At 37.1% G+C, this 25,933-nt stretch overlaps 1 protein-coding gene across 9 annotated transcripts in view; it reads left to right on the top strand.

Moving 5' to 3' along the window:
- ADGRB3 (adhesion G protein-coupled receptor B3) overlaps positions 1-25,933 on the top strand; it is a 443,632-nt gene that overhangs the window by 347,426 nt on the left and 70,273 nt on the right. For all 9 annotated transcript variants that reach the window (XM_065056220.1, XM_065056221.1, XM_065056215.1 and 6 more), the window contains 3 exons: positions 2,949-3,075; positions 4,736-4,839; positions 8,126-8,228. In XM_065056220.1, the coding sequence (XP_064912292.1) occupies positions 2,949-3,075; positions 4,736-4,839; positions 8,126-8,228 (334 nt within the window). The remainder of the gene's footprint in view (positions 1-2,948; positions 3,076-4,735; positions 4,840-8,125; positions 8,229-25,933) is intronic.

Raw genomic sequence — 25,933 nt, forward strand, 5'->3', positions numbered from 1 at the left:
CAATATGGGATAGATTCTGATTGACTCAGAAAAGTTGCATTATAAGAGGGACAGATCATAGATGGAGGACTTCATTGAAAGGGTAGCACTGAGCTGTACTAAATATAATACTTCTGGTTTAACTCTGTATTTCCATCTCTTATTTACTTCATACCTAAAACTAAATACTGAGTTTATGTCAGCAAATCAAAATGTCCAGCATCTCCAAGTAAAATAGTAATTGTACATTTACTGTTCTGCAAGCATGAGGATCATGCAACAACTTTCAGTTACACTTTTCTTCTGGATTCTGCTCATTATTCTCTCTCCTTCATGGACTTAGTGTAACAACTTCTGCCAGCTATCATTTCAACAGGCTACAAATAAATTTATTAATGGGGATTTTTTTTAACTGGTTAGAAAAGAGAGATAGACCATATTTAATCACTGATTTTTCCTCTATTACATACTCAAAGATAATGCTGCTAGGCAGGAAACTGAAGTGTATCACTGAAAAAAATTAGAAATGAAATGTAAAAAGTGTCCATATTAGGTTAACTCTGCTTCTGCCATGTCAATGCATATCTTATTGTTAAATTCAATTAGGGCACTTTATTTATTTCAGAGTGCTTTTGGAAATTCCACTAAAATTTTCAGTAGTATTCAAGTAGTTTTGCAATATATGTAGTGTATTTGTAATAACTGGTGATATAGTACAACAGTGAACTGCTCAGCTAATGTATGACTGGAATTTTGAATTTTGCGCAAGTGACTTGAAGAACAGAATAAGCCCCTCTAAACCTGATAGGCTGCCCATGATTTATACTAATTTAAATATAATTATAATTGTAACAGGTGTTTTGTTTTAAATTAAACTGACCTCTATGATTGTCCATGTTTTATAATTAGAACTTGTCTAACTCTATGCATTGGACACCATCTGCAAGGATTTAGTGCTAACTGTATGTACTGAGCATCCAGTGTTTTTCAGCACAGGGTGAATCCAAGATATGAAATCTTAGTCTCAGGATGAATAAGACCATCCTTTTGTTTTAAAACATGGCAATTTCTCTTAAGCTATCATTCTTTAATATTTAATCAGCACAGAAAAATACATTTCATTTGGCCTTAACTGTGTGCCACAATAAGATAAGAGACAGGAAAGCTAATAAAATAAATTGGTTAAGTTATCCAGAAGATAATGCTTCAGAATTTGGAATATATAACTATATTTTTCAAAGTGGATGTTGATTTAGCCTGTGGCTCTCTGAAAGACACAATTTGTGAAGGAAAGCTAATAGGCAGCTTTAGTGGCTTGAAGAATTGGTGATTTTCTCTCATTTGTCTCCCTCAGTTGCTGTTTGTTTTGTTTATTACAGGATACTGTTCAGAAGACAATAATGTGTAAGGGTTACATCTGGTGTGTGTTCAAAAACTAGTGGCACAAAATGCTGAGGTGGGCTGGGGTGAACTGCACTCTGAGAGCAGGCTCGGGATAACAAAGTGCCATTGCATGAGGGTCCTGGCATATAGAACCGCTCACAAAGGTGGGTTGTTGAGGCAGAAGAGGTGAAAAAGGGTGATCACAGTGACTGGAAATTAGTATTCCCCCACCTTGTTTATTCCACCTTCATTTTTCTTTTTTTTCAAGTCATTTAGCAACCTGCGGTGAAATGGGTAGGAATTGACAGTGCACATGCTGCTGCTGGCAGCAGAGTTGCTGCGGTTGCTCCCTGGACATGAAAGAAGGGGGGAAAAAGGAGAAAGAAATACAGTTGTTCTCTAAACAAAACATATGTAAAGATAACAGGTTTGATTTGTATGAAACCAACTCCTTTTTCCTGAAGAAATTATACTCCCCTCCACTGCAGTTCAGTAAAAGGGAGAGATGATTTTTTGTCTCTCCCTCTCCTTACCCGCACAAAGAAAACGTGGGTTGATACCATTTTTATTGTTCTGCTGGGGTGGGTTTCAGACCTTGCATTAGCATATTGAATGTCTAATTGAATTCGGGGGCTGTGTTAATCATCTTGTTTTGTTTAGGGGCGGTTGGTGAAAGGTGCCAGCAAATGATCGCTTTGGCTTGGGGTTAGCGTGGTGCTGCCACCCCAAGAAAAAGAAATCGAGAAGGGGGAGGGAGCTAGGGAAAGGCGAGTTGACTGAGTGATGTCTGGAGGGCGAACTCGTGTGTTTCTTTAGTGATGTTGTGTGCTGCTGTACTGAAATCCACCCCTCTGCTGGAGCTAAGGCAAGAGTTGGAGGCATCTGATGCTGCCGTTTCCAGGGTGAAATTTCTAAGGCTGATCACTAAAAACAACAACCAAAAAAAAAAATATCCTCAGCAAAAATAGCCGTCAGAACAGAAGATCCGGCATCTCCCAGTCCAACTGGCGTAACCCAGACAGACATTTGAGAACCATCTGCCTTTAAAGTAGCCACACACACACCAGAGAGGGCAGGAAAAAAAAAAAAAAAAAAAAAAAAAGACACTACAACTACCGGCCATCACATTTTTTCCAAAAGGGCCAGAAACAGAGCCGGTAGGAAAAGAAAAAAAAAAAGAGAGAGGGAGAGAGAGAACAAGCCTCCCCCTCTTCCCCCGATGAGTTTTTCGCAGTGCTCTGGTGAGGCTCGGAGGTGGCTGGCAGCGCAGGGGGCGGCTGCTGCCGCGGCTGGCGGGGCTCCGCGCAGCGCAGCGCGCCGGGCTGTCAGCACCGCCGCGCCGGACAGCTCCGCTCCGCTCCGCGCTGCCTGCTCCGCCCCGCGCCGCTCCGCGCTGCCCGCTCCCGCCCGGCCGCGCCGCGGGGGCGCCGCCGGGGCCGGTCCTGCCCCACAACAAGTACCGCTCTGCTGTCCGGGAACTCCGCTCCGCTCCCCTCGCGGTTAAACTGCATTGTCTCCTTACGGAATTGGCCGTCAGGCGTAATTATCCCGATTTTTCCCCCCCTCCCTCTCTCTCTCCTTTGCAGGAACGACTCTTTGGGAACCTGGTCCACCCAGGGATGTAAAACTGTGCTTACCGATGCATCCCATACGAAATGCTTATGTGATCGTCTCTCTACCTTCGCCATTTTGGCTCAGCAACCTAGAGAAATAGTAAGTAACAAAGGGGGGGAAAAAATCCAGTTTTAATGCAAAAGGCAATGGCGGGGGGGCTGCGGGGGGTGGGGGAGCTGGTCGAGCTTTCCTCTCAGGTATATTTCAGACATTGCATTGAGGAATTGTTTAATATTGCAGGTAGGCAAATGTTAGTCTCCTGGTGTCTACATTGTCTCACATAAATGAATTCCATATTCTGTGATATAACTAAATCCTAGTGAAATCTGCATGTTCTTGAACTCTGAATTTTTCAGAGGAAGCCCTCTAATTGTGATGCAAATGTGTTGAAAACTTTTGTATTGAACAATTATCAACTTAACAAGCTTTTTAAAGGTTTCCAGCCTTTCCAGGGGAATGTGCAGGGCTTATTATTGCACTTGGTAGGAAAACCCTAGATACTGTAGTTAAACAGATTGCAGATCTGCATTGGACATTTTCAGCACAGATTTTCTATGTAGTCGCTTGATATGGTGTAAGAAAAATGATCAAGTTTTCATGAGAAAGAAGGGATACGTATAAGCAGACACTCCCAGGATTACTGATGTAAGAACAGCTAAAAAGCAAATATTTGTTAAGTTATCCTGGTAAGGCATAATTTAATGTTCCTGGTTTTGGAAGCATGTGAGCACTCCTTTTAATAGCAAAGTAGATCCGTTTGAAACAAAGTGGTTGAAATAAAATGGTACTTTCTGCCTGAGATCTGGCCTAAAAGTACATCAGTCTTACCTCCTATTTGGGTGACAAAAGATATCTTGATAAATGTAATTTACAATACATCTCTGAGGCTTTAAAAAGCATTTTGGTAAACCAGGCATAGTATCCTTTGAAACTTTTAGATATTTTTTTTTTCCATTTTTGTTGGTAAATACCATGTCTATTTCAGAACATGAGCACATATACACATGGAGGAAAAAGCTCAACTGATATCTGATGGCAATAGTTTATTTTACAGCAGGGGAAGCAAGTTTGTTTTCAAGGTCATTTATTTATTTTCATTTTTTTATTAATACACAGAGTACAAATGAAATAGTTCTAAATTTGCAGCTTCTTTTTGGAAGGGTTATGATATTGTTGCCATAGATATCTTGCCATTCCTTCCAGACAATCAGAGGCCCAAGGAAATTAAGCATGTGAGAATAGTGGATTGAAGTCGAAGTTATTAAAAGTAAGAAAGTTTGGTAATTCTGCAACAAGCATGAATCGAATTCTGGGGCAAATTACTGGATCATCTTTAATATATTATAGTGAAACCAAGCTGTTTGTTTAATACACAATTTGTGTATTATTGGTGCTTCTCAAGACAAATATATCTTGTAGTTAATTTTAACTGGGGAGTAGTTTAAACTCGTGCAAACATCAGAGTCTCCTACTACATTGTAATATCACTACTTTTTATTTTTCAAAATATCATGCAGGTTGCATAAGGCATTTTAAAGCTCAAAGGCCTCTGAGGAATGTATCAAAAATTAAGTAGATCTCAGAGTTGTGTATGGATCAGTTTTGGAATTAAGTAGGTTTCTGTTTCATAAGTAATATTACTGAAGCTACCTGTGACAGCGTGGCTGTTTTGATTTTGTTGCTTTTTTTTTTTTTTCTTTTGACTTGTTTTAATTGCTGGAGGGTGGTTTTGCTCATGGTTGTCTGTTGTAACCTACAGATCATGGAATCATCTGGTACACCCTCAGTGACCTTAATAGTAGGCAGTGGTCTTTCATGCTTGGCCTTGATTACCCTGGCAGTTGTCTATGCAGCACTATGGAGGTATGTAATGGATTGACAAAGCTGGATATAAATACATAGCTATATTTAGTTGAATTAAACTTTAAAGAGAGCATTAGATGCAACATTTATTATTTGGAAAAGAAAAAAAAAAGGCAAAATGTGGTGCATGTTTTGATGCCTAAATTTGTTGATGTGATTGATTAGTTTTGCTCTCTTGGACTACTGGGGATGGTACAGCCTGCTCTTTCCCCTCTTCAGTGTGAAGGGTATTGTGTTTTCAGTGGGGTATTCATGGTGATAATTATAATTTTACAGGATTCTTCTATATTATATATTATATGTGAGGCTTCTGGCCTATATCTTTGAGTGCTTTTCCTCCATTTACAATTTAAAACAAAAGTTCCGTGTGCTAAAAAAGATGTAGCAAAGTACCACATCAGATATTGCAGATTTAGAGAGATTCATTCAACTGGTCTTGAGTTTATTCGCTTTGGTTATAAATTTAAATGAACACCACAAAATTAAGTAGTCTCGAATAGTGTGGTGGTACATTCCAGTAATAAACATTCTTTCCATCCTGGATTTACTATATTAAAATATTATATTGACTTGAAAGTGCAATAGATATTTATAGAGGAAATTAATTTGAGAAGTGATGAGAACTAGCATGATATATTAGTGCAGAAAAAAAGAGAAAAGAGTAAAGGTCACGAAAAGTAAGAAATATTTTTAAAAGTGAACATGGGTTTGCATTTAACTTTTTTCTGTAATAAAAGAAAAATAAGTCCTTATGCAAATAAGAGAAAACAGGGAGGAAATAATAATTTTAATAATTTGTAGAGTAATATGAAAGTGAGCAACAGAATTTTTCTTTTAGAAACTCAGTAATTTTACACCGTTTTCTCTTTCACTCTCATGTAGCCACAGAGACTCACAGGATTAGACATATATATAATAAATATAGAATATCTAGTTACATAACTTATAATAAAAAGAGTATAAAAATTACCAGTTCCTGTCTGTCAAAGCTAAGAATGAGGGTATTTCATGATATAATTCCCATCTGAAGAATTATAGCTTTATTTTTATACTCCCTGATATATTTAACACATGGATGGAAATACTGTCATGCTCAGTGGAACTGATCTTCTCCTTTATTTAAGTTAGATATAAGGAACAGATTTTTTACAATGAGCATGGTGAGGCACTGGAACAAGTTTCCCAGAGAAGTTGTGGGTGCCCCATCCCTGGAAGTGCTCAAGGCCAGGTTGGATGGGGCTTTGAGCAACCTGCTCTAGTGGAAGGTATCTTTGCCTGTGGCTGGGAGGTTGCAACTAAATGATCTTTAAAGTTCCCTTCCAACCTAAATCAGTCTATGATTCTATGATTATAGTAACTTCCAAGTGGAGAAAAAAAAAATGTGTGTGATATGTTATGGACCTAGTGTGGGTTGTGTATCCAGTTGAAGATAACTCATGTAGGTACTGAAACTTTTATATTTTTTATATATATGCTTGTTTTTATAAATCTAAGGCTAGGGAGAAATGTCATATTTTGACCCTGTGTCTGCATTTATATTTTGGAACACCCACCTTCCCTTTGAATGACAGGGCCTGTTTAGAAGTGATATGAGGTAGAGGTATTGTGATCTGGAGAAGGCCTTTGTGAGCATTCTTTTATGGTTGATTGATTTCATCTGCCCAAATGAAAATTCAAACTGAAAAACAAATTCAATGTCAGTCAAATATTCACTCTCCCTTCCCTTCCCTTCCCTTCCCTTCCCTTCCCTTCCCTTCCCTTCCCTTCCCTTCCCTTCCCTTCCCTTCCCTTCCCTTCCCTTCCCTTCCCTTCCCTTCCCTTCCCTTCCCTTCCCTTCCCTTCCCTTCCCTTCCCTTCCCTTCCCTTCCCTTCCATAATGGGCTGGCAGAAAAATGAAGACCTTCCTAGCTTAACTCAATGCTATGAGCTCCCGCTTGCACTGAATTTACTCAACCACTAAGATCCTTTATAGTCCACAGATACTTGGTGTTGGGAAATGGCCCAAGTGAATTGATAGTTAACAAGTTAGAAAGTAGCAGCATACTGATCCAGTAGACAAGGGCACTAGACTTTCTGTAGTTGTTTGCAAACACATAGAGCTAGCCTTAAGAGCATTGTTATATTCTAAGGAAAAATGTGGACTGTGATATCAGGGTCTTCTTAAATAAATAAAGAGTAGTGCTGTGTTACTTAATTGATAGCTGAGCAAAAAAGGACTACAATTCATGTCCAAAGTTCAGCCTTTCTCATGGATTCAGCACCATTTGTTATTACTTTCTTAGGCTGTCAGCTGTGGCTGTACAGCTCAGGAGGAGACAGCAATATTAACTAAGCTCCAGAGAGAAGCATATGCTATAGGTCATTGAATATCTAAACATATGGTATGGTCTTCATAGGAACTGAGCACCCTTAAGTTTCATTTACTAGTAGTCAACATTTGCTGTGTCAGCAGCTCTGAAAATCAGGTCAGTAAGGTACTTCACTTTAAACCATAATCATTCTCTTTCTGTCCTGTATATAGAAAAATGAGAGCTTTTGAATCTTGTAAGGAAAGAGACTATAAGATGATTTTACTTTTTCATCCTAAACATACTTGTAAAATGAGTATTAGTTTACAAGAGAGACTGTGTGATGCTCGCTGCTGTAATATAATCTTAGCTAATTTTAGCTATAAACTTAGCTAATTTTTGGTATTAGGTCTTATGAAGATATTACAGTATTATCATTTCTTCATGCAAATTATTTTATGAATGTGGTGGAACTTCAAGACTAATGTTATCCCAGTAACGTGTTTCAAGATGCACTGCCATAGTATCATCAACCAACCTGCATCTTATTTGTGTATCATGGACCAGATCTCCATTTTATGTAAATCGCCATATTTTTGCTGAAGTTAGTTATTGTGAGTGGTCTGTGCCAGCTGTGGATATTCCCAGGGATAAGCAGAGAGCATAAGAAGTTCCTGACATGAATGCATGCAAGCCCATTATTATCAGTATGGTTTTAGAAGAGTCTTGCCAGCAGTTTTTAAAAGAAGCATTGATAGATTATTTTTAAAATATTCCAAGACACTAAGAGGGAATTGCATAATATCTATCAAAATACCATTGCTCCTATGTTTGTAATGTGATAGCTCCCTGATACCCTTTTTGAGTACTTGAAAGAGAGCACTCACCTTTCAGAGTGTCTCCAGTATTTAATGCAGGAATTGCATCAGAGCTTTTCATGACTTACTCGTTGTTTTCCTTTTAGAAAAGCTGTACTCTCTTGTTGTTTATTTGTACAGGTACATCAGATCTGAGAGGTCAATAATTCTAATCAATTTCTGCCTGTCTATCATCTCATCAAATATCCTTATCCTGGTTGGACAAACTCAGACACATAACAAGGTATGATGATGGATTGGATTAAATTTGCACTTAAATATTGATCTATTTGGTTTATTTGTGTTTAGCTTAAAATAATTACATCCATTTAGTCCTGTACTCATAGGACTTGGCATTTTTGGTGAAATATTAACAGATAAGGGAAAATATTTACCATCTTTTGTAGTCTTTTTTCCCCTCCAAAAATCCCTTTTGGTATTGTTCCTTTGGATAAGCTGTGTTCTCTGTGGTAGACTTGTGTGTTTTATAACTAAATTTCAAAGCAAAAAAAGTTCAAAGACTCAACATCAAAAGCACAAATTCTGGTTCGTTATAATAGTTGTAATAGGATTGTGCTACAATGTTTTTGGTATTTTATTAACACGCTGGTACTCGAAAGGCAAGTAGAAATTGCTTAGAAGTTAGAGTACTACTCTTGAAAATGTGCAGAGACAGACACCATAACAAGCTATAGAGCTGTTAAATCTCTGACCAATGTAGCTATAAGAAAGTAATAACCCTGCATACCTTACTTAGTGATATATTGCCAATTTATTACTAATCTGTTCTCAGACTCTTTCTGAACTGTGTTGTCGTTTGTCCCTCTCCTGTAGAGCAGGGCTGTATCAGTGCTTTGAGGCATCACCCAGTGCCTAGTGATGCTAGACAGCTTCCAGAAGTGAAGACAAATGGTTGTTTAAAATTAACCATAGCTACATGATAGCTTTGAATAGAAAACAGGACATAATTGGTGAACAGGGCAGTATGTGATAAAATGCTGTTAAGTTTTGGTGTGCAAGTATCTGTATAGTAATTCTTTATCCCACTGTGTTAAACTACTTAATGCACTGCTTGTCTTAATTTTTCCAGTATTTAATGAAATACGTTCATCATCTGCTATAGGATAACTGTTGTTTCTACATCACACCTATAATTAATATTTTTTTCTTTTCCAAAGAGTGCTTAGAAATTTAGCTGCCAGAAACCTCATAAATTCAATGAAATTAGCTGTACTTTGTAAAGCACACCCAAAACAAACGTAGTCATTTCCAACACATAATTTAACAAAATTATTAAGATTAAAATATTAATATGCTTTAAAGTTTTGAAAGTATGTTGAGGTATAAATAAAGAAAATATGGATTTGGAGAAGAAACCCATGTGACTCTCACAGATTTTATTCAGGGGAAAAAGTCAGAAATGCATAAGCAACTTTGGAGTGCCAGAGTGCAGAAGAAGGATTAAGCATCTCTAGAGTTTCAGCACTAATATGCATAGCAATATATACTACTTTGTTACGTATTTCAAGAAGAAATATGGTTCAGTAACTGAAAATTCCTGTGTATATTGCCACTGTGGAATCAGGGTTTGAGGGCATCAGAATGCCTGTGTTTGATAATATGCTCCCTAGGTATGCTGGCAGCCTTTCTCTGATACTTGACTCAGGGAACTCTGAACTAAAACATGCCCTTAAGTCTTAATCTCCTTGAGCTCCCTCACTTCTGCTTCCCAAATTCCTGAAAGTAGAGAGATATATTGACTTATTTCTGGCAACAGCAGATTTTGAAAATGGAGATGTTTTGTGGAAATAATTGACATAAAAAAACAACACATCACAAAGTTTTGAATATATGGCCTGAAACATGACTCTAAAATACCACTTTTTTACTACACTTGTCTGCTTTTTGAGTCCACATCTTCCTTTTGATACATGTACCACCCGGGAGCTTCTAGCCGGGGAGTACCTCTAATGGATCAAAGGCAGAGTACATTTTTTATACTGAGGAAAATATTCCTTGTTACAGACCAAAACCCTTATCACTATGTCCACTGATATGTGAATATGTGGTAGCTTCAAGAAACTAGCCAAAATGGCCAGCTAAAGCCAGTGTTTAGCAAAAGCAAATTAAAGCAATCAGATCCAGGTATGACTTCAGAATGTTTGTAAATAGGGATGTGTTTGACATCAGATATGTTTGAATTCAAGTTCTGATTTTTTTATTTTCAAATATCATATATGAGGAGAAGAAGCCAGTGTTCGATTTCTAGTCCGTAGATCTAGATTACAATGCTGACATCTGTAGGGAAAATTATGGTTTCATTTTCTGAGCTGGAAAATTAAATCTGTAAATGGGAACTTTAAAAGAAAATCAGGTCCTTACCTATGCTTTAAAATGAAAAGCATTTTAGATCTCTTTCTGAGATTTTATTATATACCATTATCATTAATTATCATGCTATTTGGTGTTTTAGTGTTTGTTTGAAAATTTTGGGAGAAATCTTGGGAATATTCTATCAAAACAATGTTATATTTAATTCAGCAGAAATTGTTTCCTGAACAAAGGCTGAGGTGGTCTTTCATCACAAGAAGATGAGCTCAGTTTTCTTTACTGTATCAGGGAAAATTTGAGAAATATGATATGCTAAGTTTGAGAGTTTATTTACTCTGTTTTGTTCTCATTCTTACGTTCATACTATTCACATATTACTGGAGCACCTAGTTAATGTCCATATGATGATACTGATATTCACAAAATTGAAGAATGTCCCATTTTACTGTGCTTTAGTTTTACTTTGCTTCTGAGTTTAAATTGTCCCTAGTTCTATATTTGTAGATATTCCTTTTGAGAATGGGTGCTTGTAACTGTTGTCAAAGCTGAATTCTGGTTTAAAGTTGAACAGTGTGTAAATTGACCATACCGAAGATGTATTTATAACAAACAGCATATTGTCAGTCTATTTGAAATTTGTGGTTTTCTCTATCTGCATTAAACACTGCACCAACTACTTTTCTTCATTTCAACGCTATTCAGTGTTATTCTCCAGGAAATTTCTGTGGTTCATTTTAGTACACCCATTGACATCTGCAAGAAAGAAAAAACTATTGAGTTTCTTGGTCTGGATAAGTGCAGGTTTTCTGTTATTTTCTTTCTGTTTTATGTAAATCATAGATACTTAGCATGTTAGGTTTGGCTCTACTCGTTGAGGGCTGAGTATATCCTCAATGTTTTTTAAAAAGCTTCTTTTAGAGAAGACTAAGTGAATTTGAATATTGCACTCTCTTTGGTTCAACTAAGTTCTGACCATTTTCGATAAAAAAGATCACGGTATTTCCCACAGGGAGAAATGGACAAAATATTTACAGAAGACATGTAGAAGTAGTTTAAACTCTTTCAAGCTACCGTAGCTTTTCCATTTCTAATATTCTCTGTTTAAAAGTGATTTTTTTCTCCAGTTTCAGTAACTTGAGGATACCAACATTAGACCAGAGGTCCAGGTGATGGGACTTTTTAGCTTATTTTAGAATAGTTCATGATGGGAGGCACTGAGAGGAGTACGGTTTCTTATGGAAGATTTCGATTTGAATAGCAAAAAAGTCTTTTGCCAACAGAAAAGCCTAGCTCCTTTACTCCTTCTTAGGTAAACGTGTTGTGCATTTTATTGGAGGACACAGCTGTTATTTCACAAATACTCTGTGATGTCCCTAACATCTACAAAAGCATTACATATTTACTTTGAAAAGACTGACAGTTTTATTTGAGGAAATATCTGTGAGTGATTTGTAGGTTTCACTATAACGTAACTCTTGCTATATTATGTTTCCTAATGTTCTTCTTGCCATCAAGAAAAATGATCGTATTTCTTCTATATATGGACCTTTAACATTTATGCTATAAATATGTAATATGCTTCCGATCCCATTTAATGAATAGATTCTCTACCCATAATAAGTTATTGATTGGTATTATGTGGATTTTTTCATAAATTCTCTTTCCTTTGCATACATTCAGAAAATATCTTGTTTTCTTCACAGTTCTGCCTAAATGAAAACATATTAGCTGTTTCAGGTAAACAATTCTTGTTTACCAATTCTTTGTGTGAAGAAAGCAAAGACTAATACAATTTAAAATAAACTACGGAATTCATTATACATATGGGCAAAATTTAATTATTTACTATATTAGAAGTTTCTGAGACTACTTAAGAGTCCGTTGCTGGAGTTTGGGTTACATGTGAGAAGCAGGCGTATTTTTAGAAATGTCATAAGACTCTGTACATTTTGTTAGCCATAGTCAGGTTTATGTGTGCCTACCAAGGGAAGAACAGGGAAGATGTTAAGGCACATGGCAATATTTAGCAACCCTGATATTTTGTGTCATCCCTGTTTAATTGCACTATTCACTTTATTATGTTTACTACTACATTTTTGAATTAATCTCTTAGACCATACCTGAAAAGATGTGAAAAAGGCATGTCCTGACCACATTAAGCACATAACATAAACAGTCAGTAGTTTTAATAAATGCATTGTAAATGAACAAAATCCCCATAAAATTTTGTAGATAATAAGATTGGAATGTTCACTTCATAGGCCTCACTTGAGTATTTTTTTTAATAGCAGTTCTAGGCTGAAGGAACCAAATAGAAGTGGAAAGGAGTTGAGAAGCCACCGCATCCCATTCGCATAGCACTCTGAAGCAGCTGATTGTGTTTTAGGTTTTGAGAAGCGGTGGGTGGTGGGATCCCCTGAGAGCCCTGCAAATGTTCAGGTGGTACTAATGCTGCCTCTAACCACGTGGCTCCTGCCCCATATCTGCCACTGCCTTACAGATGCAGGCATTGTGGCAATATATCTCCTAGGAAACAGCAGGGAAGACCTAAGAGCAGATGGAATGAACAGAGAAATGATGCTAACACAGCATTAAGGTTGTGTTAGAAAATCAATGAGGAAGTTGGGAATTTAGTTTGTCAGGCAATAGCACTGCATATTTCAGGTCTTGCCTGGAGAACTTCAGGGGAATACCCCCTATTCAAGCAGTTGAATCCCAGGAAAATATGTCTTTCCATTTTTGTCAGTACCCAACTTCCAAATTAATACCTGCTCTGCTGATTGGCATCTCTTTCTTTGTGTAACAGCTTTTAGAAGAGCTGAGCCGCAGACTCTCTGGTATGGGTCAGCCATCCCAGAACCACACCAATAAATAGGTCAGCAGCCAGAGTCCACTGCACCACACACATCTGCCTGCCATGTATTTGGGAACTCAGGAACAATTAACAAGAGAAGAGCCCACGTAACTGAATAACTATTACAGGAATAGGTCTGTTTAAGCAACACTGTTTTACCATGCCAAATTCTGACAAAACCCGTTAACATCAGCTACATTTAGATTCTCAAGAGAACCTCTGGGAGCAGATCTTTCTTAACCAAGATCAGTAAACATTGTCATTCATGCTACTGTTACTTGCCTCAGAGGAGAAGGTAACTTTCCTCTCAAAAGTGCCTGCCAGTCTGTTCCTCAAAATACATCAATTTTATCATTCATTTTGCTATTTCTAAACAAAATAGACACTTTTATTGTAAGCAGGTTACAGGGAAGAAATTGGATAGATATTAGTGGCATGTGTTCTCTGCCTGCAATCCTCAGATAATTTTTAAGAGCTCTGTGAACTGTTTTAGGATCCTTGAAGTGTGCAGGTTGGAGGATCGTCTGGTCCAATCTCATTCTCAATGCAGGTTCAGCTGTAAGGCTGGAACAGGTTGCTCAGGGCTTTATATAGTTAAGTCTTGAAAGCCTCCAAATGTGGGAACTGCACAGTCTCCTTGGGAAACTTGATCGACTGCTTGACTGTCCTCATGGTTAAAATGTTTTTCCATATATCTGGTCTGGACGTTGTCTTGTTTCAATTTATGCCCATCATCTCTTTGTCATCACACCACACATCAGAGCCTGGCGTCATCTTCTCAGTGATGTCTGTGTAGGCATTGCCAGGCTGTTGTTAGATGTCCTTGAAGCTGTGTCTTCTCCAAACTGAACTAGCCCAGGTTCCTCAGCCTCTCCTCACAAGGAAAGTGTTTGAATGCCCAAGCATCTTGACTCACTCCAGTTTATCAAGTCTTCTTTATATTGAGCAACCCAATTGTCTTTGACACACTATTCTAGATATGGTCTAGTGAGTGCTGAGCAGAGAAGGACAATCCATCCCTCAGCCTACTGCCTGTGTTCTCTTGATGCAGCCCCAGATGCTTTCAACCATCTATGCTGCCAGGGGACACTGGAGACTCGTATGCAGCTCACTGCCCATCCCTCCAACCTGTCTAGGTCTCTCTGGATGGCAACCGTGCTCTTCAGCATATAGGCTGATCCCCCCAGTTTGTTGTTATCTACAAACTATATGAAGAAGCATTCCACTGCCTACTCCAGGTCATTCACATTAAACACAGGTCCCTGGATAGACTCATGCAGTACTCTGCTTGCTATCTGCCTTCAGCTAAATTCCCACCCATTAATCATCATTCTTCAAGCCAACCAACTAGTTTTTGTATCTATAAAGTTGTCCACTAAAACAACTGTGACCTCCTAGTTTGATTGCAAGAATATGGTGAGAGACTGTGAGCTCATTTTGAATGAGCTTTATTTTTATGTTTGTTTGGAAATAAAAAATTTACCAAGGTTTACTCATGAAAGACGTAGACTGTATCTGACCCATTACTTACCCTGATGACTCAAGTGACTCTCAGCTAGTGGGGGTCTCCTTCCATCCACCCAAACAACCACACATTGCACGCGTGTGCTGAGGAATGTTGGACAGCTATAGTCTGTTCCTTCCTCCCTGGTTGTAGTGCGGGGCTTCGTGCGGGCATGTGTACCTCTGCTCTCCTGCCTTAGCACAAAAAAACCCATAGATCAGACTTTTCTGAAGTAACCCTCTGCTGTCCTACTCTTCCAAAATGGTGGGGGTTTTACCTCCTTGTTCTTCAGGACATGTTTAGTGTATTTTTTTCTCTTCTGGAGTTCATCCTCACTGCCCTGAGGAAAACAGCTCGTTCTCTCATAAACACCTGTTTGAATCATTACAGACAATCTGTTGATGACTCAAGCACCTATTTTGGGCTTCACACCTCTTTTGTACTTTTGCTTATTTGTTGAATTTCAGTGGAAATAGAAAAACAGACAATGGGAAGTAGATCAACCTACAAACCGTTAAATATTTGCATATTTTATTTACATAATCTTAGCTTTAAGAAAGAGGAAGCCATCAACACTTCTAGGTGACAATAGTAAAAGGATTTTTAAATGAATATACCATATGAATAGACCCCACAAGACTAAACAGTTTAAGTAATAATGATAGCAAAAGCAACACCAAAAATCAGCATTCAGCTGCTTGGTTATTTTCATTCTAGTCTAAAAGTTGAATTTCCTACATGGATTTTCCTATGTGGATTACCATTTCTAAGAATGTAAGCATAGAATCCATTTGTCAAATAAACCAAAACACATACAGAAACTCAGTAAGATATTTCTGATATAAGTATTTGGTAAAATAATACATTAAAAAATACAACTCTGAGATAAATGCGATGTAAATCTTATGCCCTACTACAATAATTATTACATAATTACTCTTTCTGTATAACAAAATGAAACATGTTAGAAAGCACAACCTCTTTCAAAAGACTATCATTTAAGGAATAATAGTATAAATTTTGTGCAAAAGATCGTCTACCTATTATACTGGATTTTATGTGTACTTCCCTACAACTCCCTGTTGTGTTTGCGTGTTTTCAGGAACATATGGTGTGGTTTAACCTTGACATGCACTGTGAAGTTCATTTGTACATTTTTACATTTTTCCCTTGTATTCTCCTAGGTCAGAGTTTTTACACCCGTGTGTCTTGTAGTCTAGTCACTGAGAGCCCTTTATAAGGGAAAGACTATTGGATTGGTCTGATTCTCAGACTGGTCCGATCAGAAGCTGTAAAATGAATATTCTTTCCTTAGCACTATATATTTCACCTTCTAACAAAGCTATGGGGCTAAGACCTGTAATCCTTATATGTGAAGGTATTCTTTAGCCCTACGTTTACTTTTACTTTATAGCTTTAGAAATAGGGTCACAGAGAAGCTGGGAGAATCTGGCTCAGAGGTGGTTTAAGAGTCAATACGAAAAGGAGTCATGGGGTTTCTGTTTGTTACTAAAGGCTGAAGTACACTCAGTTCTGAAAACAGAGCTTGCTAGTGAATCAGTTCACTTTTTATGCTGGAGTCCCACTTGCTTTTGCAGCATCTAAAAAAAAAAAAGAAAGTGAATCATGTTTTGCTACATTCAATCAAACTAGTCCAGGATGCTGTTTGAACAGCAGCAGCAGCCAAAACCAACCATTCCAGAAGTACAAGAAGCTTTGCCCTGGGCCATTGTGAGTTAACCTGTCCTCTACCTTATTAAATTGTTTAATTTGTGATTGATTTTAAGTCATGGCTAAAATAAATTTCTTGTAAAATGGTATTGTTCTCAGGTACTAAGATTTAGCTCTGTGTTCCAAGGTCTATGTCCAGACCTGTTTATTCATTATATATTTGTCTGCCTTTGGAGAAAAAAAACAAACAAACAAACAAAACTACTTAACAAGATTAGATCTCGAGTCTGTCCTTCCTTCCTTCCTTCCTTCCTTCCTTGCTTCCTTCCCTCCTTCCCTGTGAATCTTGTTTGAACGGCTACAAGTGGCCAGGTTTTAACAGGAAAAGCATGGACTTTCTTTCCCCTTTCCACCTTTTATCTCCTCTACAGTAAGATGGTAATGCAAATCTCGGTTCTAGACTGAGACAAACAATCAGATGGAAAGCCAGGGATGATGGCACAAACTCTGACCTTTCCTGCTTTTTCTTTCTGAGAAAAAAACTGTGGTGACTCTGTGCTGAACTCACTGAAGTCAGCATTCACTAAGTGTGGTCTGAGCATATTTACTACATCATGAGAAAAAACTGTTGTTGGATGCTCCGGGTCACAGCAGGAGTTTGTCATGAGAGGGATGCTTAGCTTGTAAAATAAAGGGACTCATAGGTATGGTTAGGGAACCAGAATTATGTGACCAGAGATCCTCTAAGTGCTAGTGTAAAATGCATGTAGTCCCTCTAATTTTGGGCTGCTGCTGAAACATGACCTTTTTATAGTTGTTTTCATGGGCATACATGCTTATTATGTCGAGTCTCAATGAGTCACTCCATAGAAATCAAACCTGGAACTGAAAAATTTGACAGTAAATGTGTTCTAGTATTTTTCTCTTTTGATAGTTTTGTCAAAATTTGTATAAAACGGACATTGTGAATGAATAAGTAGGTATTTTGTGGAATTTAATAAAAATTATGCTAGAATAATTGTTGAAAGAAAACTGTAAAGGTAAAACTATGAAGCATGCATTTGGTTATAATCACGGACATTTTTAATGAATGTAATTGTGAGATTTCCATAACCCTGCAGGGAAATGTAAATGTTTGTAATAAAAAGGCCTCAAGCTGTTAAAACTGATAGAATTTCTGAAATGTCAAGAAAGTTCAGTTTGCACTAGACTTCTGGGTTTAAAAACAGGATGGAAAACATGTTAGTATCTCTCTCTTCTGAAGAAAATTGAAATATATCTGGCACAAGGAGTCCAGCAGTTGGAAGGAAGTATGAATAAGGTTGGCACAAAATGTTGTTCTATTAGTAAGTGATTACATATCTGTCTCTAATTAGTAGCATGGCATATAATTTGTGCTCTATGCTCTTCATTTCATAAAAAGTCATATCTTCAACCTATCTTATATTTGCTAAATAATTTTTTTAAGCTAGTAAATCTAAATGGATTTCGTACTCTTTAAATACTACTTAAAGTTAGGTGAAGGCTTAGAATGAGAATGGCTTCCTTAACAAGCTTAGCTGAGCCATACAGGACAACAAAGCCTTAATATGTCACAACCTACAGCTGTTGAAACTTGTGTTTTAAAAAGATGGGATTAATTGTAAAGCTGTTGTTATTTGCATTGAGATTTTGCACTTATATTTAAGAGGGCTTTCAAGTCTCTGTCTTTTACTGCATATCCTCTTATGTCAAGTCAATCAGTATTCAGACTTGAGTGTTCACAATTTAATTATTGCTATAAAACCTTAATATTGGCACTGCTTATCTTTTTAAAGTAAATATAGAATAATAATAACATTTTACTGAACTGAATGATCCCACAAGGCATTGCAGTTGCACTACAATGGAAGAATGATGGTTTTGATAGAATTGTAGTTAGACTCCAGTATCAAGGCAGCATTAATGATGGACAAGAACTGCTGCTAAACTCAGTTTATCTCTTCTAGCTATTCATAAATCTCATCCCATAAAATTATTCTAGAAATAAATTTGTAAGAGTTTAAACCTGATTAAGTGTCTGTTTTATAAAGGATTCTTCATATTGGAAAGAAGATTCAACAATAGTACCTAACATCAGTAAAAACATTCTAGTCAGATTTTTAAACCTTAGTGAGAAGACTGAATCACATGCCATGAATACCTAAAGAACATACATGTCCTAGTTAAACATTAGCTATTAAACAATCAAATATGTCTTATTAATTGTAGGAAATTGTTTGTCAGTTGCAGATAGGAAGCTTTCAAAACTTTGAGTTGTGGCTTTAATCCCTGTGCACACATTTTGCCCATAGCAAATGCAAAGCCTGAAATGAATCAGAACTAAACCAGATTGTATTGCCTTGCAGTTGCCATGGCTAGGGGCATGCACACAAGTTATTGACACAGCTCAGCTGACACTTGTTATGCCATGATGACTTGATTGTACGTTTGAGCCTCTGGAGGGGGGGCTTATTTTAGTGAATGAGTATGATAAACAAAGCAGAGCCAAAGAAGCATTTTACAGGATTTCCGTTCAAGACATGTATACCGCTCCCAGCACAACTGGACCTTGAAGTCTCTCAGTTTTATGGTGTATTAGTGTTAAATACTAATAATTCACATGGGCTTTGCTAATCTCAACTCATGGTCCTTCCAGTCATCATGTCCCAGCCAGAAGGACTGGTTTGTGTCACTTGCATTCACTTGCTTCTCCTAGAAACTGGTGATCTGAAATCTGTTAATGTTCTATGAAAGCTTAAACTTCTGGAAGGAATTTGTCTAAGTGGTGTTAAAGGTAATAAAAAATGGTTGATTATGAATGCACAAAGCAAGTAGTCCTTCATTGCAATCCCTAGCTTATTTCATCTCCAAACTTTTTATTAGGCTTATATGCACAACACTCCCCTGTGATAGTCTGGTTCTCTCTTTATGGTCTACTAGAGGCTTTTGTTTATAGTAGCTTCTGAATTATCAGAATAGATCTATAATATAACATTACCCAGTTTATAAATAAAGTAAAAAAACAAAAACAAAACCAATCTTGTTCCTTCTGTCATCTGGAAAGCAAGATTGCTTTCCTACAATGATCTAAACTGGTCTGTACAATTGGTTTTGAGATGCTGCTGTGTGTACAGCAGGTGGCACTGATTTCAGTGTTTGGCTCTGTGGGAAAATCTATCTGATCTGTGCAGGTCATGGCGCATCCACTAAGGGAATTCCCAGCAAAGGAGCTAAAAGAATACAGATAAACTTTCCAAAAGTAATTTGGCTATATCATGTCATTCAGGGCATGATGGACATGGTTATAGTTTGGGAGATTTTGTAGTAGGAAATATCCATGCTAAGTATATAATTTGAAATGTACCATTTTATACTTGCTAATTTTACTTGCCAAGATGCATCTGAGAGACTTGTAGCATTAATTATTAAATATTGTTGTTGTTGATAAAAATAAACCTATCATTAAGGCTCTGGGAGTATTTCCAACATCAACAAATTTTCGATTTGATTTGTTAAGAGATATAAACATTTTTATTTTATTTCTCCCTCCAGTCAGAGCCTCAACTTTTTCATACTCACCCCTCCTGTGGGGAAAAGCTTGAGTAAATGTATCAGCCTTACACTCTGTTCTTGGTGTCAGCACTTTGAGATCCATCAGATCTCCTATATAAGTGTGAAGTGAGGGAAAGAGGTGATGACACTTTCACCTGTGGCAAGACTGTTCGGCCTCCATTTCTGAACATTTTAACCTTAGAAATATTAATTGGTACACAGAAGGCTGGATGTGAAACTCTGTCAGGTAAAATAAAACAAAAAAGATGCTCTGTTTCCACCCAATAGCACAAGTGAGTCTAGTATAACCTAAAGGGAAAAACTGTACTATAATAGAAGCAGTAGTGCTGTGAAAGGGACAGGCTTTGCTCTTGTTGGTTACAGTCACACATGAGTGTAACCAAAGAATTAATTTATTTTTTGCATTAGCAGAAGCTACTGACTGGTCTGGAAGTGTCACCCACTGAGCACTCCACATGTTGAGCAGATTAAAGCGGTTAAATATGTAGGCTTCAAAAGTTGGTATATGCACCAGAAAAGAAAGGTCACAATTTCTTCTCCATATACAGCTGGGTGCAAATAACAGTATTATTATAAAAGCCAACATTTGGGAATTCAGGGACTGCTATGCAGGCCTTCTCAATTTTCAAATAGACAAGACAGCTTACAGCATGCAAGCTTTACTTTTTGATCATATAGGTTTTCTTCAGTATTTGAATTTCACTGGAGAACAATTTTCTGGTGGTGGCAAGGCGCTGGAACCCATAAGAAATAGAGGCAACATCCAACTACAGTGTTCAAATCTTTAGTGTCTTTGGCCGGTCAGGCAGGTTTTGTTTCAAGGTCATTTCTTACAGAGGAACCCACCACACTCCTGGACCATTGGAGGGTTTGATGGGTTCTCCAGACTGGAGACTAATAGAAGCAGCTTCCTCAATGATTTGCTTGTTAGAAGAAGGAAAAGTCCTTCTCTGTTCTATTTTTAACCCCTCTCTTCTGCTTCTCTTGCCCCTGAGAGGCAGAGGTCTTCCTGTTCCACTTTGTCCCTCTATGCTTCTTGTCCACTTTTTCACTCTGTTGAAGTTCTCCTCTTCCTTGACTGTCAAGCTTCTCGACAGATGATCTCTTTAGAGTAATGGCTATGGTCTCTTCTGTTGTTGCCTGCAAATTATCAAATTCCCTTTGTCAAAGAGGATAAGCTGAACATTTTATGCTCAGTTATTACACTTGAATGCAGTAGATCTGCCTTACAGATAGAAAAATGAGAAATAAAGGAAAGTGTATTTAAGAGATGTGATGGCTCAGTAGGACTCTCATCATGTACCAGTGGGACATACATCATCTACAAGCAGTTCTCCATTGCTGTACTTCTCAATAAGAACTGTTTTGTTTTTCTTTCTGTTACTGAACTGTAGTTTAAAAAGAGTGGGGAGCAGAAATTACATTACTATATATTTATTACGTAATTATACTATACAATGATGCTGTATATAGTATTTTTTACATATTATGGAGTTATTATTAAAAAAGTTTCCACTCAGAATTCAGTAGCCCTAGCTGAGGGGTTATGTCCCAACCCTGATGGCAATCTAATGCATTGTTTACACTCTGGCAGCCCCATGGCACAGAGTACGACCGAGAAACTACCTCATGCATGGGCACAAGAGAGCCCAATGAAGTCCTTTCTGAAGTTCTGAAGTCCCTTCACAAAACTGTCCGTTCTGTCATGTGATAGCCCTCCTCCTTTGTGGCTTTATGCTGTTATAATAAATCACATTATCTAGCTTTTTCTTTTCATTTAGCAAGCTGAATGTCACTATCTCCCATGCTATACTCATATGTTGAGCTACTCTGTCATGTTTTCAAGTGACCAGGCATTTTTTGATTAATTTATGAATAATATGACTTTAAAAAAATAAATCTACATTTATAAAATTGTTGGTTTTATCCATTAAAATAATTAAACGTTTTAAAGAGAGAACATTTAACTCAGCAAGTAAATAAACAGATTGTTTATTACACACCCACCTTCCAGGCTGATCTGAAGCCTTTTTTTATCTCTGTGCTGCCAGAGATTGAGAACATTAGATTGATGCTTAGAACATCATGTGATGTCCCTGTATCTAGCACTGTATCTATGCTTACTAAAATCTGCCTTTTAAAATCCTTGTTAAACTGTGGGCTCGGTGAAAAACATTAAACGGGGCTCAGTTGTCAGTTGGCTTATACCTGCAGGCAGCAAACCCATGCAAAATGGCAGGTATAGTGTAACAACAGAACTACTTGAAAACCATCACAGTCAGCACATACAGTTATGAGTCAATAGATAAAGTTAAAACCAGTGAAAATAAAGCCTGAAGTTTAATTCAACTCCTTTGCATTCCTTTCAAAATGCAAACAGGCCATAAACCCTCTGCTGCCTGGTTAAACAGTTAGTTTACAATTGCTCTGTATCAAGTGCTCAGCACAAAATAGCTCAAATATACTAGCAAATATATCCCTCTTAATTTCTTCTAGCTGCTTGTCAAGGTGTAATAGAATGGATGCTGTTCTTTTGGTTTCTTAAATTCCAAATATGGGATTCGTTCCCTCCCAACTCTCATTTAGGGGTAGATTTTCCATACAGCACTTTCTAAAATGCACAATGCCCCCAGATTATAGTGGGGGCTGTGCAGCAAAAAAATCCTGCAGTGCTTTGAAATTAAGCTTAAAACCTTGCAGTGCTTTGGAAATGATTGATATTTATTCAGCAGTATGTGTTGGCACCAGAGTAGAGAAAGGCCCAAGGGGCTTCACAAATATTGCTGGGACAGGAGTAAGGTATTTCACATAGGATTTATCCAAGGAACACCATTTCGTATTGACTATGCCTGCCAAAATAACAACATACCATATGTTTGATATACTTTTAGATAATGTCATGAAAGACTAATTTGGGCAGATTCAACACAGAAGCAAAATTTCTATTTGTCATAGTATTAACCTATTTACTTGTAGGGTGCCCTTGTGTGCCTTGCATCTATTTTTTTAATTATTAGTTTTAAGCAATCTTTTCTGGTGGGACAGTTTGCAAGATGTTGAGAAGCAGAGTGGATTCGAAATGACAACATCTAACCATTTGTTACACAGCTGTGGTAAACAGGACATTTAATCAACAGAATTTGATAGATGATATCAACTGCCTGCAACTGAATTAGATCCTAATTCTGAAGTGCATTCTCTGGAGCCCCATCAAAACTCTGGGACCTGTGCAACAATTCTCTTTAAGAGACCTTTTGTTGTAAGGATCATGGCATTATAAAAACGCTGAAGTAACCGTTATCACCCAGTTCTGTGGACCAATTAGTTTTAAATTGTTGTTCCTAAACAGTAATTAATGGTTCACATAATTAACACCCTTATGGAAAAGTCCAGTATATTTCATTCATAATGGTAAGTGTTCAAAATTTCCATTATCCTCTGTATCTTTATTTTAGATTTTTTGAGACTAAATGCATCTCTTGAAAATATAAAATTCTAGAGCAGTTTGGAATAAATTTTAAATAACTCCATTAAGTCCTATAGAACTTTTCTTTGTGCATGTATGTGTGAGAGTGCGGCTGTGTACCTGTGTGTATGCTGATCAGTGCAGTATTTTCCAAATAGCAATCAGTCGTATATTAATTTTTGACTTTCAAATACATAATTTCCTTCAATTATGATGGGATCTATGAGTATGTATGAGAGCAGTATATAGTCCATTAGTGATTAAATCTACCAGCTTTAGAATCCTGAAGTAAAAATACAACATCTAATTGATGCATTTCCAGTATGAGCAAATGATGAAAACAAACACAATGTGACAGGTACATAGATAAAGAAATTCATTAAAGTGTCTGAACAAAAAGGCATGAGGAACCCACAGTAGATGCTACTGAATCAAAAGGTAAAAGGCTGGTTTTTTGGTTTTGTTTTAATTTGTTTGAAGACAAGTTTGAAAAATATTAAAGGGGCTATATTATTTTGAAAACAAAAAATACATCCATATGTTTTAAATTTTTATATTATAATATTTTAATACGTATAAATGCATTTATAAGTTCCCTTAGTTTCATTTGAGATAAGTTAATATTTGTTGATTTGAACAATTTGATTAATAATAAGCCTTCCTTACTTCAGAACTTCAGACATCAAACTAATGTTTAGGCTTCTAAGGAGGCTGACAGTGGTAGGTGAAATCTTTACTGTAAAAGCACGTTGGATATATTTCTGCATATTTGACATCTGATTCTATACATCATGTTATTTCCTGTATCACTTGTCTCACATTCATGGCATTTTAGTTTTTGTTAGAAGTATCAGCAGCTTTTATGGCAATAAGAAGCTGTGAACGTGTTATGGGTCCATGAGCAAGCAGCTTGAATTGGATCTTATTCTGCACAGGGATACAATTGCTTTTCAGTGAGCTGAGAATCGTGTCTTATGTTAAGTAGTCATGACATTATATCCAACTGAATTTATTATTCTTTCTATTACATTTTTCTGTGAGCAATCACAATACTGACAAGGCTGCCATGTTAACATTTTTAAGCAGCTAGTGGGGTTGATTTGCCCACAGGCTCCCAGGGGACAAGTGGGTGTTCCAATCATTTTACAAAAAGGAGTGACAGGTTGTACTCTCTTGAGTGACTGTGCCACTTTCTTTATGCCTCTAGATTCTTCCATCTCAGCAGGAAACTTAATATTTGATCAGAAACATTAGTATAGATTTGCAATGTAATATTAAACTGATTTAACTTTAACTTTGCAGCTCTTCAATTACTGATCTCGCCATGTATAAGCAGAAGCTTGTGTTATGTAGAGGACTTAGCCTGATTTCAGTACTTCTCTACATTTAGGGTAGAAAGAATTGATTCATTTCTAAATATAACTAGAGGGTTTAGGATTATGTTTAATATTTAACTGAAGACTTTTGTTAATAAGACAGCACTAATAACTTCACCTTTTTTTGAAAATACTAATATGCAAGCTCACTAGTCTTGAACTCCACTTACATTGTAGCAGCTTAACTTACAATACTTGAAGATATTACAGATGTATAGACTTTTTGCTTTAAAATTGTTTATATTTTAAGCATTAAGCATGTTTCCATGTAGCATCTCCCCAGTGATGTGTTAAATGTTGTTCAAAATGCAGTAGTCTAGACAATTAAGTCAGGGAGAATTCTGTGCCAACTCTAGTAGGCTCATGGTTTTGTCCTTTGTGGAAAGACTCAAGAAAGTGAAGTTACTGCAGTATATTCAGAAATGAAATCCAGATATCTTTACTTAATAAATATATAAATACATGTATATTTTATAACTCAAGGCTTTCAGAATACTATTTCAGCCTTGCTGCAAAAGGCATCCTCTCTGTAAGGCTGGATTCTTTAGCATGTTACTTGCCTCCAAATCTGTGTATTATACAGAAACCAGATATTCCCCCAGCTACCAGTTCTGAAGAGGCTAATTTGTTCTATGTTCTGAGAGCACATCTAACTTACAGTGACAGAGTCAGCCTCCTAACAAAATATTCTTAACAGTATATTTTTTTCCCTCTGGGAGCCAGGCTTTGGGTGAATAAGGAATAAATTCATAAGTTCCCACTATCAAGTTTTGTACTACAGGTCTACAGGTTAAAATGTGGTTGGGAGTCTTCTGCTTTTCTGAAGCCAGTTGAAAGTAAAACTCAGGACTAAGTTATACAAAGCAATATCACTGGAATTCAAATGCTGTCTTGAGATAATTTTTAAAAAGTTTTCCCCTTCCAGTCCTTTGTGAAACCAAACTGCCTGTCAGTAACACCTTCTTAAACAAAGATAATAACACATCAAGCAATGGCGCATGAAAGTGTTGATATTAATTACCATTCTATAACAGGAATGTGCTGTTGATTGTAAGAGGAAGTAATCATACATTTAGAGAATTTTCAAGCCTACCTAAATACACATCAGCTTCACTACTTCAGCAATGGTTAGACTGGTTCTTGGTTAAAGATT

The sequence above is a fragment of the Columba livia genome, chromosome 3 (assembly GCF_036013475.1).
Source record: "Columba livia isolate bColLiv1 breed racing homer chromosome 3, bColLiv1.pat.W.v2, whole genome shotgun sequence".
NCBI classification, from domain to species: domain Eukaryota; kingdom Metazoa; phylum Chordata; class Aves; order Columbiformes; family Columbidae; genus Columba; species Columba livia.